The sequence below is a fragment of the Echiichthys vipera genome, assembly GCF_963691815.1.
Source record: "Echiichthys vipera genome assembly, chromosome: 7".
In the NCBI taxonomy this organism is placed as follows: Eukaryota; Metazoa; Chordata; class Actinopteri; order Perciformes; family Trachinidae; genus Echiichthys; species Echiichthys vipera.
In genome coordinates, this window is record NC_139832.1 from 14,261,186 (window position 1) to 14,278,910 (window position 17,725).

At 40.8% G+C, this 17,725-nt stretch overlaps 2 protein-coding genes across 2 annotated transcripts; both read left to right on the plus strand.

Moving 5' to 3' along the window:
- Positions 1-1,064: 1,064 nt before the first annotated feature.
- Positions 1,065-6,129, plus strand: tph1a (tryptophan hydroxylase 1 (tryptophan 5-monooxygenase) a; the record flags this gene model as incomplete). Its single annotated transcript, XM_083915963.1, has 11 exons — positions 1,065-1,154; positions 3,243-3,377; positions 3,695-3,878; positions 3,963-4,063; positions 4,160-4,227; positions 4,312-4,508; positions 4,626-4,761; positions 4,855-4,981; positions 5,077-5,172; positions 5,706-5,839; positions 5,955-6,129. 11 exons carry the CDS (start codon positions 1,065-1,067, stop codon positions 6,127-6,129), a joined length of 1,443 nt encoding a protein of 480 aa, XP_083772089.1.
- Positions 6,130-7,767: 1,638 nt separating this feature from the next.
- On the plus strand, positions 7,768-17,621 carry sergef (secretion regulating guanine nucleotide exchange factor; the record flags this gene model as incomplete). The annotated part of the gene is made up of 11 exons (XM_083916856.1): positions 7,768-7,809; positions 8,071-8,212; positions 8,963-9,115; positions 9,917-10,011; positions 10,239-10,299; positions 10,382-10,495; positions 10,616-10,678; positions 11,627-11,785; positions 11,869-12,035; positions 13,970-14,006; positions 16,556-17,621. The coding sequence occupies 11 exons, from the start codon at positions 7,768-7,770 to the stop codon at positions 16,747-16,749; spliced, it is 1,227 nt and encodes a 408-aa protein (XP_083772982.1). The 3' UTR covers positions 16,750-17,621.
- Between the last annotated feature and the right edge of the window lie 104 nt (positions 17,622-17,725).

The following is a 17,725-nucleotide window of genomic DNA, read 5'->3' on the forward strand; positions in this document are numbered from 1 at the left end:
AACTATCCCTTTAACTATTCGGAAACATGGCCACACAATGAGAGCTTGGCCTTGCTCCAGCTCTGTCTGACACATCTGAGAGCAGATCTGGATTCAGTGAAGAGAAGGGGAAGTTCCCTTCATTGCCTCCTTTGTTGTGTAAAGCATCTGTCTATGTCACGAGTGACACAGGCCAGGACCACCTGAGACAAACAGCATGTGCATCAGCGGCCGCACGTATCACTGCATGAGATCCGTGAGGAGCTAAAAGTACTGGCTGACAGACAAAGACATCTCCCCTGTCCTACTTGAGAGGTGACTGAAGCTTAGAACAGTGGTGTTATCTGTTTAAAGTGATGAGGCCTCTTTAAGTTCAGTGCCCCCTCATCTTGATACTGCTTGCAGAGGCCTCTGAAGCTTTCTCCACTGATTGTCTTGATCTTATTAAAAGGCTCACGGTGTTAAAGACGGGAAAACATGCAGATTATGTATGCTATGTGCACGAGAACCCAGAGGTGCTTACAGTGCAGAGGATTCTGAAAGGGGGGCAAGTGTGGATCACTGTACAATGAAGGCAGGTGGGCTGCGCTTGAATCCTCTTAAACCTTGACCCTTTTCTTAGTCTCAAGGTGTCAACAAACAAGGAGAATGAACCGCTTGTGTCAACATGAAGAGTAATTATCAATAAAGGTGTATCTTATTTCATCAGCATAATAGAAAAAACAGTGCATTCACATTTTTCCAGATTTACTTTTAATTGTTAAACAAAATCTCATAAATCCTGCTTTAAATGTTTTTTAAATTATGAAAGCTGCAGTTCAGTGTGGGTATTTTATTCTCTCAGTAAAATGCAGGTGTTTCAGGCCTTTAGGTGGAATAAAAGATACCCTTTTTTCCCCAATGACGTGAGCCATGCCTCTCTTTTTCCATTTGCTGCTGTGAGTGAGATTATTGCCCCCTCCTCTTTCTCTCCGCGGTTAAATAGCAAAGCGCGCTGCTTCTCGGGGTAGACAGCCCACTTTACATAGCGGAGGTTATTTAGATAATTCACCTGTCAGAGCTACATAAACCGGCAGCACTTTAACATGTACTCAAACAAAAACGAAGGACCACGCAGAGGAAGATCTTTTGACTCCATGAACATTGGCTTTGAAGAAAAGCAGCTGAACAATGAGGTAAGACCTAAAGGGGAAAAAGAAAAGTAGTCATTTGAAACAGGCATCTTCCAGCAAAACTGATGCGAGACTATGAAGAGGTTTTCTGGCACGTGATATTTTATGACTACTTTTTTTTTTACACTGGTGGGTAGATTTAATAAATAAGCCCACTTTCTAGTCAACACAGATTACTTTAAGCCGTTTTGTTATAGGCCTATGGCCTCGTGTAATTTGCGTCAAAGAGTTAAGAGGGTTAAAGTGAGACAGGCTACCTCAGATTTATTATTGCTCAATTTGAACGCCATTCACTGATTCCCACAGGAAAGACAGAAGAGGTAAAATATTGGTTTGTCAGGAGACATACTCTAAAGCAATATTCTATGCATAAATATATATAAATTGTTCTTATCAATAGCATATAGCTTACATATATAGTCTACATATATTTTGATTTCAAGGTTGCAAATTGTCCTCTAAACTATGACTAAGCGCTTCGGCAGGGAATCCGATTGTGTCGTGACCTTAACCTGCAAACCTTGATACATATTAAAAAGTTTTCTGACCAACAGTAGGCTAAGACTGCACAAACTGAATTGTGTCTAAAAGGGTATACAACTCTCCCAATGGTGAAAAAAGAAAAAAATAGGCTCAATAACTCGCTGTAATTAGGGTCAACTGTAGATTAAAATTTAGAATAATCACATGGACTTTTAACGTGCATGCCCATACTTAAACTAAATGTACAGCTGTGTATATGATACAATATTAAAAGCTGACACAAAGAAAGGGAAAATAATAGAACTAGTGATGATGAACATGTGTGCGTAAAATGTCGCGCTGCGGTGATTAAAGTGCCTAATGTCTGGTAAGATCTCACCATGCAGGGAGCTACTAAGAGGCTTTCCCTGGTGTCTAAATGAGATTGCAGTAGGGCTTTGAGACAGAGACAAGTTCATCTTCGTTAAACCGAGACGCAAAGAGTTGACCCCGGGGAGCGTCTTGATTCATCCACGAATGCTTTCAGGGATACTACCGACCGGGGTCCACCGAAAAATGGTCTGCCGCGCTGTCGGCATAATGCTCGAAGGGCGGAATATGGTATGGCAGCAGTTAAAATATGTTTAAACTCATTTACCCATTTACATACAAATTGTTTTATCCATTAGACTGTGTAGATATGCAATTGCGCATGATAGGGGTAAATCATTGTGCGTGAATCGGATTGTTGCTTAAGTGAGAGAAAATGTTGCAGTCAGTCGAAACAGATTAGTTATTCTGTGTTGTTGGCGTGTCAAAGCCCTGCTTCCAAAATCTGATGCAGGATTACGTTTATTTTCCGCTTGTGCAGCGCGCACAGCCATGCGTCAACGTGAGCGCGCTATCCAAGGTGCTGAAACACACAGGAGGGGTTGATTAGCCTCCTGGTGGTCACTTACCTCATCCCTGTCCCTGCGTGTATCTAATGCATTCAGTGATATCACCTCTTTCGTCGAAGAAACAACCTCTAGTTTCTATTCCAGAATAACAGGAATATTTCTGCAGCAGTTATTTTTACTTTTATTCTATTCTATTGATTTGCTTAATTGACTTATCCCCATGTATTTATTGTGTGCATTGTTTTCATACTGTACCAGTATGCAAGCTGCTGAATTCAATTGCCCCTGGTGGGATTAATAAAGTTGTCTGAGTCTGAGTCCGAGTAGTGGGTGTTGCATGTTCATGAAGATTTTTGGATGGCTGTAAATGCTCATAAATGCTGACATTACCTGCCCTGAGTTATGGTTCGGTCACAGGGGCAATTCATTGTGTGACACTGACTCAAGTTAGGTATAAATTAAATAAGGCAACAGCACATTTTTCTTAAAGTAGTTTGCACACTAATAATAATGTTGGTGACTTTAAAAAGCCTTTATGTGTCTGTTTGCAATTAGTTCTTTACTTTTAGATTCTAAAACTAACAAGAAAAAAAGAATTTCCGTATATTTTAGTTGAAATGAAATAATCACATATAATATATCTCCTATCAGAGGAGAACCACTATTGGTTGTTGAATAAGGATTATATATTGTGGTCACACAAATTAATCTCTTCTGTTACTCTTTTCAGATAAACAAATCAACCTTCACAAAAATTGAAGAAAACACCGAAAATAAGAATACATCAGAGAAAGAGAGAGCAACAATAATCTTTTCCCTCAAGAATGAAGTGGGAGGACTGGTAAAGGCACTCAAACTCTTCCAGGTATGGACAAAGTTATTATACTCATTGGCTCCTGTTCCCATCTATTACTGTAATTAATAGCAATACCCTGTCTACATTATATACTTTAAAAATGTGTTCTGATACAATTACTTATTACCTGTTAAAAAATGTAGTCTGTAACCTAATCCAAGTGTACTTACTTTCAGTGACTTTTGGATTACCTCAAAATCAAATGTGCATGTCCAAGCCTATAAATATCACTGTATTTCTACTACAGTAGAAACGTTTTCATTTATCACAGTGATGATGAAATGAAATAAATTAAAATAAAATGAATTTTTCCATGTTTCTTGCAGGAAAACCATGTCAACCTTGTACACATAGAGTCCAGAAAATCCAAAAGACGCAACTCTGAGTTTGAAATTTTCGTGGACTGCGACAGCAACCACGAACAACTGAATGAAATAATCCAGTTGCTCAGTAAGCATGTGAACGTGGTGGATATGGAGCCTCCAGATAACTCCTGTCTTGAAGAGGAAGGTAAGTGAAATCCTGCAGACACCGTAGTACAAATTAAGACCATATAATCAGCAAACAGCTCATTTTTTTCTTCTCTTTTCTCAGATATGTCTAATGTACCTTGGTTCCCAAAGAAGATTTCAGACTTGGACAAGTGTGCTAACCGTGTCCTGATGTATGGCTCTGAGTTGGATGCGGATCATCCGGTAAGTGAGCAGGAATCAGACCACTGGTTGACTTAAAAAATTCAAACTCCTTAAATTTGAAGCATTCTCATATCCTTCTATGTTCTTCTCCCTCAGGGTTTCAAGGACAATGTCTACCGGAAAAGGCGAAAGTACTTTGCTGATCTCGCCATGGCCTTCAGACAGTGAGTATTAGTTGTATATTTCAGTCATTATTTAGGAAATCTGTGATGTTTTTACTTGATATTCAGAGTATTCTCTCGTTGCAGTGGAGATCCCATTCCTCGTATTGAGTTCACAGAGGAGGAAGTGAAGACCTGGGGAGTCGTATACAGGGAGCTCAACAAGTTGTACCCCACCCACGCCTGCCGGGAATACTTGAAGAACCTGCCACTGCTGTCCAAATACTGTGAATTTCGGGAGGACAACATCCCTCAGCTGGAAGATGTGTCACGCTTCCTCAGGGGTAGGTTTGTAATTTTTTCTCCAAATACAAAATTGGAAGTTTATGTTTTATAAATCTCTCCTGCTTTGTAAATGTAGTCCCTCACTCATCAGTCTTTCAAACGTCTTATTCGCTCAGAACGCACCGGATTCACCATCAGGCCCGTGGCTGGTTATCTGTCCCCGCGTGACTTCCTTGCTGGTTTGGCTTTCCGGGTTTTCCACTGTACCCAGTATGTGCGACACAGCTCCGACCCCTTATACACCCCAGAGCCGTGAGTAATATGGAGTACTATATTTAGAAAAGGAACGTCTGTGTTCACATAAAGTTATTGGTCCTAATATTCTGTTATCTGTCATTATTTAAGGGACACATGCCACGAGCTGCTGGGTCACGTGCCGCTGTTAGCAGAGCCCAGCTTTGCCCAGTTTTCTCAGGAGATTGGTCTTGCTTCACTCGGAGCCTCAGACGACTCAATTCAGAAACTGGCGACAGTGAGTGACACTGATCAAATCTAATTCAATTTCCAATTCCCCAAGATTGAATTTAGAATAAGTGTCATAACAGTTTATACACTTTTATGTTACAGTGCTACTTCTTTACAGTGGAGTTTGGCCTATGCAAACAAGAAGGGCAAATGCGTGCATACGGAGCAGGACTGCTTTCATCTATCAGTGAGCTTAAGGTAAATCCCTTTAACAGGTGGACAGGTGGATATGTTGACACAGTCTTCCTCCTAATATTTTCCAGTTGTATTGCCTCACCATAGGATATACATCAAAAAGTGCCTGAACATCTGTATATACACTGTATATATATATATATTATGTGTGTATATATATATATAAAATCATTTTATATAGCAACTTTAGAAACAGAGTGTACAAAGTGCTTTGACAGACAAAGCACAAACAGGATACCCAGAAGACAATATAACAACAGAAAGCCAAAAAGAAAATCAAGACAAAAATAATGAGAAATAAAAATAAATAAAAGCAATAAAAATGCAACCTATACACTCTCCATTTAACCAGACAAACCCATTGAAATAATTCTATTTTTGCAAATGTCACTACATAGGTCTGGCTATATTTGAATATTTTAATCCTAAAGTTTCCCTTAGAGTTGTTAAAGATACTTGACATTACATTTACGTGGTTTCTCTGATAATGAGATGATGTTCACGTACAATGATTGCAACATGTTTCTCTCTTGCAGCATGCGCTCTCTGGCAATGCAAGGATAATGCCTTTTGACCCCAAAGTTACATCCAAACAAGAATGCATCATCACAACATTTCAAGACGTCTACTTCGTGTCAGACAGTTTTGAGGAGGCCAAAGTCAAGATGAGGTGAGCTTGGTATCTCGTTAATTTCACAGAAGATATTAATAATGAAGGATCCTGCATGGGTAGATGAAAACGATCTAATACACACCACTCAATGATTATATTATTTTCATTTCAGAGAGTTTGCCAAGACCATTAAGCGTCCGTTCACAGTCCGATACAACCCTTACACGCAGAGTGTGGATGTGCTAAAAGACACTCCCAGCATCAACAGCGTGGTGGAGGAGCTTCGACACGAGCTTGACATAGTTGGCGACGCCCTCAACCGGCTGAACAAGCAGCTGGGTGTCTGACCGCCCAAATTCCAGTTGAAGTTATCCACCTACAGTCCATGAATACTCGCTGTGTCACCCCTCCCAAGCACCGCTGTAGTGATACTGCTTTTGTATGGCCCTTCGTCAGTACAATGAATGTTCACTTCTTTTCGCGAATCGCTCTGTTGTCCTCACTGCATGGTATATGGCTTATACAGTTGACAGAGGTGCATTGGGTATGTATGGCCACTGACATCGGTACATCGCACAAACCCAAGAGCTGCTTAACACTGTTTTGCTTCAGTTGTACATGGCTCAATAGGCTTCTGTATTGCAAACATGTCAACATAATTGTGCAGTGCTTTAGCACTCTTTTAAAACATCCCCAGCTGTTACCAGCACAGATGTGGTTTCCTCATCCCATTGTTAACTCTGCTGTTGTATATTATCATGTGATTTCTTTTGTATTCTTCTTCTTCACATTTAATCTTCCTCACTTCAGTGATATGTATAAAACGGTTCTTATTTTTATTCTTTTGGTGTGTGTTTCATGTTCCTTTTTGTGTGCTGTTCAGGGAAACGGTGTAATAAGAATCTTTTCTTGACTGATTATGGCTGACTTGGCCCATGTACCCTGACCTATTTTATTTTAAAGTGATGATTTTGAATATCTCCTCTTAAAGTGAATATAATTGTAGTACTCCTGAAATCAAAACATTATTTTTCTACTGTAAAAATATATAGACATTATGAGTAGGCAATGTATTGAAACTGAAAAAATAAAATAAAATGGTAATTGTGGCTTCGCAGTGTGTCAAGTGATTTGTTACCTGTTACTTTTTTCCCCCCTCAAGATGGTGGTTTGGTCATCATACTAGAATAATGATCGAAATTCAATTTTCACTCTATTATTTTTTTAATTTTACACACACAGGCCCGAAATACACACATGCTCAGACAGGACCTATATACATGCAACCAATGGAGAGATGTTAGAGCAAGGGGGCTGCCAGTGACCGGCCTTGCTCAACAAGAGATGAACTGGCACCTCTCCAACCACCAGTCCACACTCCATTCATGGTCCACACAGTGACTTGAACCAACAACCCTCCGGTTCCCGGCCCAGTCACCTATGGACTGAGGTACTACCACATAGTTACTGTACAATAGTAGAAACAAGTACAGCTAATGTGATAGAATATGACAATAACATTAATTATGGTGGTAAATATGATCAGTGATGAGTAGTGGTAATAACAGCTGTGTGATACAATGAGATATATTACTGATCATGTTGATTTGGCTACACATTTTATAATAAAATAGGCTCATAGTGAATCTAAATGATTTTGTAGTTGCCAGGGGTACTCAAACACTTTCATCTTATAAGCATTGAGGAGAGATATTGCATGTTTCCCTTTCATTCGTTTCAAAGCACCAAGATGATTAGCCACAAGTTCCCACTTAAAAACAGGTAAAAAAGGGATTTGTTTTCTTTAATTTGGAGGCATGGGTGGAAAACTTTACAGTATCATACTGTTCACAATCTAGACCTTCATAATAACACCAAACACATTATTTTCTCTTGTGAGAGGAGTGAGTAGTTGGATCTTGGTGGAGAGCCGGTCGTTTCAGGCTTCACGACACTGTCGCAAATCGTGCTGGTAGCGTTACTCCATGGAAACGAGCAGGCGGACGGAGTTTTGTTTACACTCTTGGGTAAGTTCTTTATGTTAAAGTGTTAAAGTTGTGTCCAACCTTGTAGCGTACTCATCTCAAATACTCACCGTCATCACAGTGACGCTTCAATGGGGAACGATAGCGTAACACTTTTGCTAACATTAGCTCAACAGTTAGCGAGCTCGCTTCAAAATACAAGTCACCGTTGCCGAGACAACAACAACCGTCCGTTGAGATTTGGTTAACGGACGGTTAACTCATAACTTCGGTACAGTTTTAACGTGTAAATGTTTCCGTCAGGGAGCCAACAGCTACGGGCAGCTGGGACAGGGACATGTGGAGGACCTGTCGGAGCCCCGGCGGCTCCCTGACACCACTGCTCTCCAAAACAAGGCTGTACGGGCTGTCAGCGGCGGCGGCGGTCACTCTGTGGTTAACACCGGTAGGTCACGGTTCGCTCCTGAACAGCACTTTTCCTTTAAAATACAATATGAACGTGTTCAGCCATTCAGCAATGTGAACCATCTCTGAACCATCCCTGCAGAGATCCTGTGGCGCCCCCCTCCGGGCCAAATTAGTTAATTGTTGATGTTGTCAACTGTATTTACTGTATGTAGTAATTTTGTATTAGTCAAACATTTAGCTAATTCTACATGGGATTGTACAGCACTGCTATATGCCAGACAGAAAAATTCACTAGACAAGATATGCAGAAATTACTGAAAAAATCTATGCAGCCAAAAGAGAAATATCAGAAACGCAGTTCAGTTTGTAAACAATAATACAGTAGAGCCAGGGTGCTGGAATAAACATGGTATTATTAATGGAACAGGTTGCTTTATCTTTATAAGGTAAGTGGACATGACAGTCTGTACAGAGATGCTTATATTTATATTCATAGCGATACTGATACTGTATGAACATGTGAGTATTTAGTTTAAGATAGCACTACACAAGGCTACTGTCCACAGCACCAACTTGGGTCTTTTTGGATCATATCGATCATAACATACACACATGGTCTGTTTAAGTACATTCATAATTTGCAGTTAGTGTGCATTTCTTTCTCCTTTTATCAATGTTTAATCCTCATCTCCCAACCTTCAGGGAGCTCTCTGATCTAAATGTTTTGTCCATAAAAAGCCAAGTTTCATGGTTCCCAAATGTGTGCGGTGTATTTTGTGTTGGACAGAGAATGGAGAGGTGTTTGTGTGTGGACAGAATCACAGAGGCCAGCTGGGACTTGGCCACAATGCAGACACTACAACTCTTCAGCTCTGCCCCAGCCTGAGCCAGAAGGTCACGGATGTAGCCTGTGGTTGGGATTTTACTCTTCTTCTCACTGGTGAGAAGCACTTTACACCAGGATGTGGTGCTCTTTTTCACATGTGCACTGTTCAGAAGGATATGATGTTTCATGAGACTCAACTAAGCATTTACCCTAGGTATTCCTTCTAGGCAGGGATAATGTAGGGGACAGGAGGACATTTTATTTATCCTAAAGGGAAATCTGGATGAATTAGAGAGTACAGAAACTGAATTGCATAAAATTACTTATATGATCGATTGATTCTTTCTTTTCGTGCCATGCACATGAAGTTCCCAACCCCCATGGGTTTTCAAGACACTTGTGGACACCATTCATGTCAACATCCAATTTGTTATTGTGACCATGAGATTTTTCTTGAAAGCGCTAATATATCCGTCTTGGTGCTAAATAATACAGAACAGAAGTGTCTGAAAAAGCAGATATGGACTCTCAAGTCAGCCAGTCCCACCATTCATGTATTACAGCCTACATTTTATGAATATAGGGATAATAAATGTCTGTGTATAGTGTTTTTTTAAACCATACAACTGTGTTGAGTTGTATAATGACCCACACAAACACATGACGTAAATGCAGCATTAGACTCACATTGCAAGTGATCAGGGTTATCCTGAAACCACCAATAGCTTTAGAGCTCTCATGCAAACTAACTTTGCCCTCAGCCTTCACCTTCTGCAGTCTTGCATAATTTTTAGCACAGTAATGATAAAAATAGGCACGATGGAGGAAACCTGGAGCTACCCCCATCCAAATGTTAAATATTTCAGTGTGTTTTATTTATAGAGGTATTTCTTTACTTTTATGTCACACTGACAGATTGTGGTCGAGTACTGACATGTGGATCCAATGCATTTGGACAATTAGGTGTTGGACAATCAGTCACACACTCTGCAGATTTGCTGGTTGTTGAGGTAAGCATTAAATCTTAATTTCCTGTTCTTCCCTCAGTCTCAGGCTGTGTATATGAGTGGGGATGTATTTTGCTTACTTCAAGGAACCCAATATAGCCGCTCGATTATTTGCCATATCTTTAACCAATCAATCCTGAGTGATCAAAGCTGCTACACACCATCTTCAGCTCAAGATCTATTTGATCAGTTTCTCTTGAAGCAGATGTCACTATGCTGTTTGTTCTCAGAGTCTGAAGGAGCCAGTGTTGAGTGTAGCAGCAGGACTCAGACATTCATTAGCTGCTGCTGGTAAGTTTCCACCAAAATCTTCATCAGTGTGTTTTCATTTAGCGGTCAATCCACAAATCCTAATTCTCTGTTCTGCCCTCAGACTCAGGCCGTGTATATCAGTGGGGAAGTGGTCTTTTCAGTCACGCTAGGAGAGCTCTCAGTCCATCCCCTGTCCCATCACACCTCAGCTCTGCGGTGCCCTCTCTAGTACCAGGCAAGTGATGTTCTGTACTGAATAGAAATAGTTACAGAAAAGAACGTTTTTTAGGCATTCTGTGATTTATAATGCTGCTGATGATGGAAACGTGACCAGATACTTGTGCCTATGGTGCAGGTCTGGATCAGAAGACTCCACACATGGTTACTGCAGGCTCAGCTCACTGTGTGTGCCTTACAGGTATGAAACCGGCATATAAGGCAATCTCCTTGGTCCTTCATTTTACATTTGTTTTTTTTAGCACAAATATGAGACTGACTAATATTTATATCAGCCTGGAAATTGCAAGGATGTGTTGGAAATGTTTGTAGGCAACACAGGCAACAAACTTGGCAGAAGGTCCACTTAATTAAGTCCCCTAATGCAGCCATTCTCAACCTTGGGGTTTCAGCCCCAATTGGGGTCACGAGATGATTTCTGGGGGTTGCCAAATCATTTTGGAAAAATATATATTTATTTATTTTTTTATATTATTATTATTTTTTTAATCATAATTCATGTAGCGTCCGACCGTGCGTTAGAAGGATGACATACAGCAGTGCATGTTAAATTGGGGGTCGCGACCCACAAAGGTTGAGAACCACTGCCCTAATGTAAGAAAAAGCTTGATTTTTGCATTGTGATTTTCGATGTAGGCACTGTAGGAAGCTATTTGCACAGAAAAAACAATAGAAAATGGCTTCCAAGACAGGAGCCTTCTTTCAATCATTTCATGTTTAGATGAAAATGGGTTTTCTGCACATCTTCCAGCAGTATGCGGCTGTATCAGGTTCTTCTCAGATCAAGTACAACAATTTAATAGTGCAAACAGACCAAGGTTTCAACAACTGTGCTCTAATAGTACTATTAAACGTTTTTTATTGATGCTTTAGAAGTGTGAAATTTCACTGAATATCTTGAAGAGCACCAGACAAACATAAGTGAGAGACACTTTTTGTGCTTCTCTTTTTAAGAGGCAGCATTTACAGTTTCAGGTTGTACCGTGAGTTGTCTTCCATGCCCATACATCTTGTCTGACCTAGCTTCTGTCCTGTAATTAGTTGACCAGCAACGCTCAATTACTGCTCTGCCTTTCTGTTGCTGCCTCTGCTGAATGAAGAATAATGTCACTCCTTTGTGTGTGTGCAGGAGATGGTGATTTGTTTCTGTGGGGAAGCAACAAGCACGGCCAGCTGACCATCACAGAGCCCTTCTTGTGTTCTCCCACTCTTGTGAAGCGCTCACTGCTGGGCGGGGAGAAAGTTATCCATGTGTGGAGTGCCTGGACACACATTGTTGCTCAAACAGGTGAAACATAACACGTATTATGTCTGTGATGCTCACCAGCTGCAGCAGTTGCTATATGTGAACAAGGTCATCATTCATTTCAGAGAGTGGGAGAGTGTTCACATGGGGCAGAGGAGATTATGGACAGCTGGGCCGACGAGCATCAACCAGTCAGAATCCAGAGCGACATTCAACTGGTACTTCAGCAGAAGGAGGAAACCAGAAGGCTTCCCTCCCAGCAGAGGTGAAAGTCCTCTGTGGGGCAACACAGGTAAGACTTAACAGTGTTTGACACCTGCAGACTGAAAAACCTCAATGCCAAATGGCAAATGTTTGGGTGCTTTAGATGAATTGTTGTTGTAGCCTCATTTTCTAGCAGAGAGTGTCTGTGTCACACCAGCAGGGGGCAGCAGACAACCACAAACAAAACGGGCAGCTGTAGGTTGTTTTTTGTGAGGTAAAACAGTGACTGTATGAGAGCCAAGCCCTCCAAGAGTATCTATTTAATGATTTGCATTACTACATCTATCTTATAGAGCGCCCACATACTGCCAGAGGACCACTTATATTTAGGGGAAGGCGAAGATCTCTTCTCCCATAAGGGCAATTATGTGAAGGCGCTGTGGGATTGCAGCAAGGCGCTGTGGGATTGCAGCAGTTAACCTGGAGTCTAAATGGCTGTTGTATCTTAGGAGATCGTTGCCAATAACATGGATGTCAGGGACGGGCAAGGGCAAGCCCTGGATTTTATTCTTCCACTGCACACATGATCAGTGCAGCAGTGCTGGCATATGTCAAGGAGGCGTAGTCACCTTGCTTGTGTAAAGCTACAGGCAAAATGGATTAGCTGTTTGGATTATGAATCTCTCAGCCCTCCCTACCATGTTTGTCATCCTAACACTGTCCATATACACCCATAGAGTCAATATTTATTAAACTGTCACATTTTTATGAGGCCTATGAACATCACTGGAGTAACAAATTATAACCTGTCAGTGGTTTAGGAATCAATCGGTGTGTTTCCATTCAGGGCTTGCCACAGCTGCATGCTTTATCGAAAAACATTCCTTTTTCAAATCAGTTCAAACTATATTAGCAAGAATATATATCTGATTCATTTACTTGTATTTATACCAAGTAAGCTTTAGCAATCTAAACTTGAATCTAGATAGCTCTGTCTCAGGCCTTGACTGCTGTTGAGCTTTGAGGATTTCAGAATTTCAACTTTTCTGTTCAGTTATTGTAGCACTTATGAATATAGAAAAAAGGCTATTCATTTGAAAAAGCTTTTAATCATCACAAGCCTTCTTCGCACAGAACTAATATATATATTATTATTTATATATAATAAAAATAATACTATAAAAATAATATAAAATATATTATTATTATTATTATTATATATTAATATATTACCAGGGGACCTTGTGTGATTTAGAAACCCCATCGGGTGTGTGTTTCGGAATAAGCAAAGTTTGTATTTTAACAGACTAAAAGGTTAAAATAAAGGTTTCTGTTGAAGTGCCTTGGTTACTTAAAAAAAACATGCTAGTCCAGAATGGATATAAACAGTATTTCAGAATGAATCGAGTATTTATAATTTCTTCTCTAATTTTGATCTTCAGTGTATATTGCTCTTTAAGAAACCTTGCAAAACCCCAAATCCTGCAGTAATATTTGGCAAATTATGGACATAATTAACAGATTTGCACAGGATTTAGATCACAGACGACCTCGGCAATTATTACAAATACTATAGGTCCCTAGGTAATACTTGTCCCGACGTGTAATTAAGGCTAAAGGCAGGCACACACAGGCCTCCTGAGACAGTTGCATTAACTCATCCAGCGTGTTCTAGCTTTTATGAATGAATAAGACTGTTAGAGTTTTCTGCTCTGCTCTGTCATGATTCACTATAGAGTATGAGGGTTTTTATATCTGAGCATCTAATGCATTTACAGAAAAGAAAATCACTTATTTAATATGTGTTTTGGTGTATGTAGTTATGGATACAACATGGATAATTACATCTTAACACATGGAAGTTTATTTCAGTTTCAAAGAAGATTTTGTTACAAAGAGACTCAGCAGCCATGTGAGCATTAGAAATTATGTATATTACAGTCTTAAGATCTTCTCTTTGCCTTCAACACACATTTTAAATTCTATGGTTATAAACACTTTTCTCTAATCTTTTCTCTACAGATTGCATGTGGATCTGAACACAACCTTGCTATTGTGGGTAAGTGAACTCTCTCACATATATTCTTACATCTTCGTGGCTTTTCTTCTCATTCTCATCTTTTATGTTGTTTTCAAAATCTGTCGTGTTTTATGTAGAACCTATAAAATAGATATGCAGAAGAGTGGTCTCTGAGAAATAATGCAGAAATAGTTTAAACTTACAGCATTGGTTTCAGTAAGTGCAAGTGCCTGAAACAAGAGACTCTACTTTTGGCCTGATGTGATTCTGGCTCTTACTAAATAAAAGAATGGGAAATACACATTGAATCAAAGAATGAGTAAGGGAACTGTATCATACATTACAGTTAAACATGAGCGTGAAATATTAATCCTTCTGGTAATGCTGCAGAGAATTTCTGAGGTCAGCTCATTTCTCTGTGGCCTGTGCATCAGGAAGTAATTACAGCATAGATATATGGGTATCATTGACAGAGGCAATTATCCGAACAGGCCTGCAAAAGAGCCAAATTAACCACACACACATTTACAGGCATGATTTTCCAGTTCCAGAGTGTTTGGAGAGCAGTCTCCCTTTGTCCACACAATAACAGACCATAGCCATCGCAGCTACACAGATCCCTTAAATAATACTAAACAAATACAGAGATATTTGAGTATGTGGTTCCCAGTCAAATTTACAAAAAGATTAAATGGGCTTTTATTTCAAGGCTGACCAAAAGTCTCCTGCTTTCCCATAGTCACCAACTAGCACCAGAAAACATTTTGGGAGTAAAATCTTTTGCATTAAATTTTAAACACTGACCCACTTTTCTACTTCAGCATGAATATAAATACCGCAGAACACTGAAACACAAGCACAGGGATCCATTAGAGAGAAAACGCTGGACATTGCTATTATTTCTACAAGCAAATTCCCACTTTTAATGTTCTGACTAATTTGGGCAGTTAATGCCATTATAATTAGGAAATTGTTAAAGCTGATGCTCCGTCAGAATGGCAGTTCTCACAAAGCACCGCTCTGAGCTTTCAGACGTTCAGTGATGTGATGAGAAAGCCGAACCAGTGGAGGGCTCATGTGAACCTCCTGCACCTCGCTCCTGTGCCGCGCTCTCCTCTTTTCCTCCTTCTGTCTGGAGCGTGTTGGCAGGAGCAATGAAATGGCAAAACAGGATTGGAAGCAGAGACCTGAGTGCTGCTATTTCGGGTGCTGAAGTAGGTCAGGCAGAAAGGAACGGTGAGCATTGCATGCTGCTCATGATATCTGTTGCCCATTTGCACCTGAGGAAGTGCTCCTCATGTATGAAATTCATCACCGTGGTCCGACGTGGGAGATAGGTCAAAGACGCTGTGGGCACAGCTCATCCAATCTGAGGAAAGATTTTTGTTAATGTGAATTTTGAACAGGAATGCTTGATGACAAACACCTTAGATCAGATCATATTTTAACATGTATGTGCAGTGTGATGTAAGTCCTGCAGGTTGTGTCACTGCAGTGGTGTTAATTAGGTGTGAGGATCTAAAACCAAATGACAGGATTTGTTTACAAGGAAATGGCTTTTGGCTCGAGTCTTAAATTTTTATCCCTTTGTTCAGAATATTGTGCGGGCACTTTGTTGCCAAGGAAACACTGCTGTGCTGTGTGCAGTCAGTGAGACCATGAATTAAGCACAGCACCAAAACAAGGCTTTTTTCCCCCTTGTGAACAAAACATGTCAACACGTTAAGCTCACTAATAAATGAGAACCGGCATGTTTACTGAATAACCTTAATCAAAGATGGAGACACATGCAGTCAAGTTATAAATACATGCAGTATCTTAAAGAAATATGTGTTTGTTCTTCATAAGCCATAAAATGTCCCACTGACATAAATTCCTGGCACGATATCTCCGTCTATTAACTGAAAAAAACCCTCATGTGTCAGTTGGTGAATACAAATCTTTGATGCCACCGAGGAGATAAGACAAAGAACCCCCCTGTTGAAAGAAATGAAAAGATGGTATGAAAGACAAACAACTGCAGGATGGGGAAAGCTCGAAGATGTGTTACCCTTGAGAAAGCAAGCTCGCTTCTGTTGCCATGGCAATGGAGCCTATTAGGTAACTGTGTTGCCATGGCACGTGTCTCCTCGGTGATGCAGACCTGACCACACCCACCAACAAGCTCACCAGCTGTGAAGATCTGTGTGTGTGTGTGTGTGTGTGTGTGTGTGTGTGTGTGTGTGTGTGTGTGTGTGTGTGTGTGTGTGTGTGTGTGTGTGTGTGTGTGTGTGTGTGTGTGTGTGTGTGTGTGTGTGTGTGTGTGTGTGTGTGTGTGTGTGTGTGTGTGTGTGTGTGTGTGTGTGTGTGTGTGTGTGTGTGTGTGTGTGTGTGTGTGTGTGTGTGTGTGTGTGTGTGTGTGTGTGTGTGTGTGTGTGTGTGTGTGTGTGTGTGTGTGTGTGTGTGTGTGTGTATGCCTTCTGTTTTTTTTTTTGCACCCAGGCCTTTTTTTTCTCCAGGCTACTAATTTTAACCGACACGTTACAGTGCTACAGCCCCGTCCCTCTCTCCTGTCAGCTCCACTGACCCATGACCCCTCTCCTTTTCAGGGGGGTGTCTCCTCTCCTGGGGCTGGAACGAACACGGAATGTGTGGAGACGGTTCACAGAGCGACGTCTTTCAGCCACAGCTGGTTTCTGGTCTCAGACCTCTTCTCATTGGCTGTGGGGCGGGACACTCTATGGCAGTGTGCATTGCAACGACTGACTCAAGACAAACCTCTGCAACAACTCCTCGTCAGTAACACCGGAGCAGGAACATTTAATCAGCATGAGGCAATCGGACACAAGAAAAACGGAATGACTTTGTGAATTAACATATTTCTGAGTGATTGAGTGGCTTATTAGTGCTTTAAAAAGTCCGGATATGAAAGTGCCTTTGACTATAACTTTCACATTGCAATTGGCTTCTTCAGCCAAAGACCAGGCTTCAAACTGCAGTCGTCATAAATACTGTGGTGTGGTCGGACGCAGGCTGAGTTATGTTGGATGTGGATAGACGCCATAATTTCTCTGACCAGCCCATCACTTTGATGGACACGACTGGGGCCGATGGCTTTGCAGGACATGGCCATGCCTATGGCCCCTGGTCCACCTGCCATGTTTGTCTTCCTGAAGGAAGCCGTTATGGATCATGTGAGGGATGGGCTAGACTGGTGCTATAGCTCCATCTTCCCATGTCAGCAGTTTTATTGCTGTGATCTTGAGTGTCAGAAGGCAGTCAATCTCTGCACTTCATGTTAAAAATCTCTTGGATCATCTCATGATTTACCACTCTGGCAACTGTCTGTCGCTTATTTATATTCTTGGAAGTCTGTGTCATATTCTTTGATGTTCTGTTTGCCTCATTTATGCCACTTTCATACTATGTACTTCATTAAGTCCCTCTTGGGGGAAATGTGTCTGCTGCAGTTGACCCAATCTACATACAGTATTTATAAGCTGTGGGCGACCGCAGTGCAGCACCCGGAGACCAACTGCAGGTCTGAAGCCAGTGCTGTGGGCAATGGCAGAACTCAGAATGGCTCACTGGTGCAGTTTGTAATTTATTCTTATGATTTATACATATTGAATATTTTTGCGGCACTTAAGGTATGCAATACTGAAATTTCAATTAATGTGCTTATGCTTGGATTAGTTTGAAAAAATAAATCAGCACTCGTTGAAAATTGATCATTTCTGTGTTTTTTTTATTTATCACTAATTCTTGTACAAGCCTGA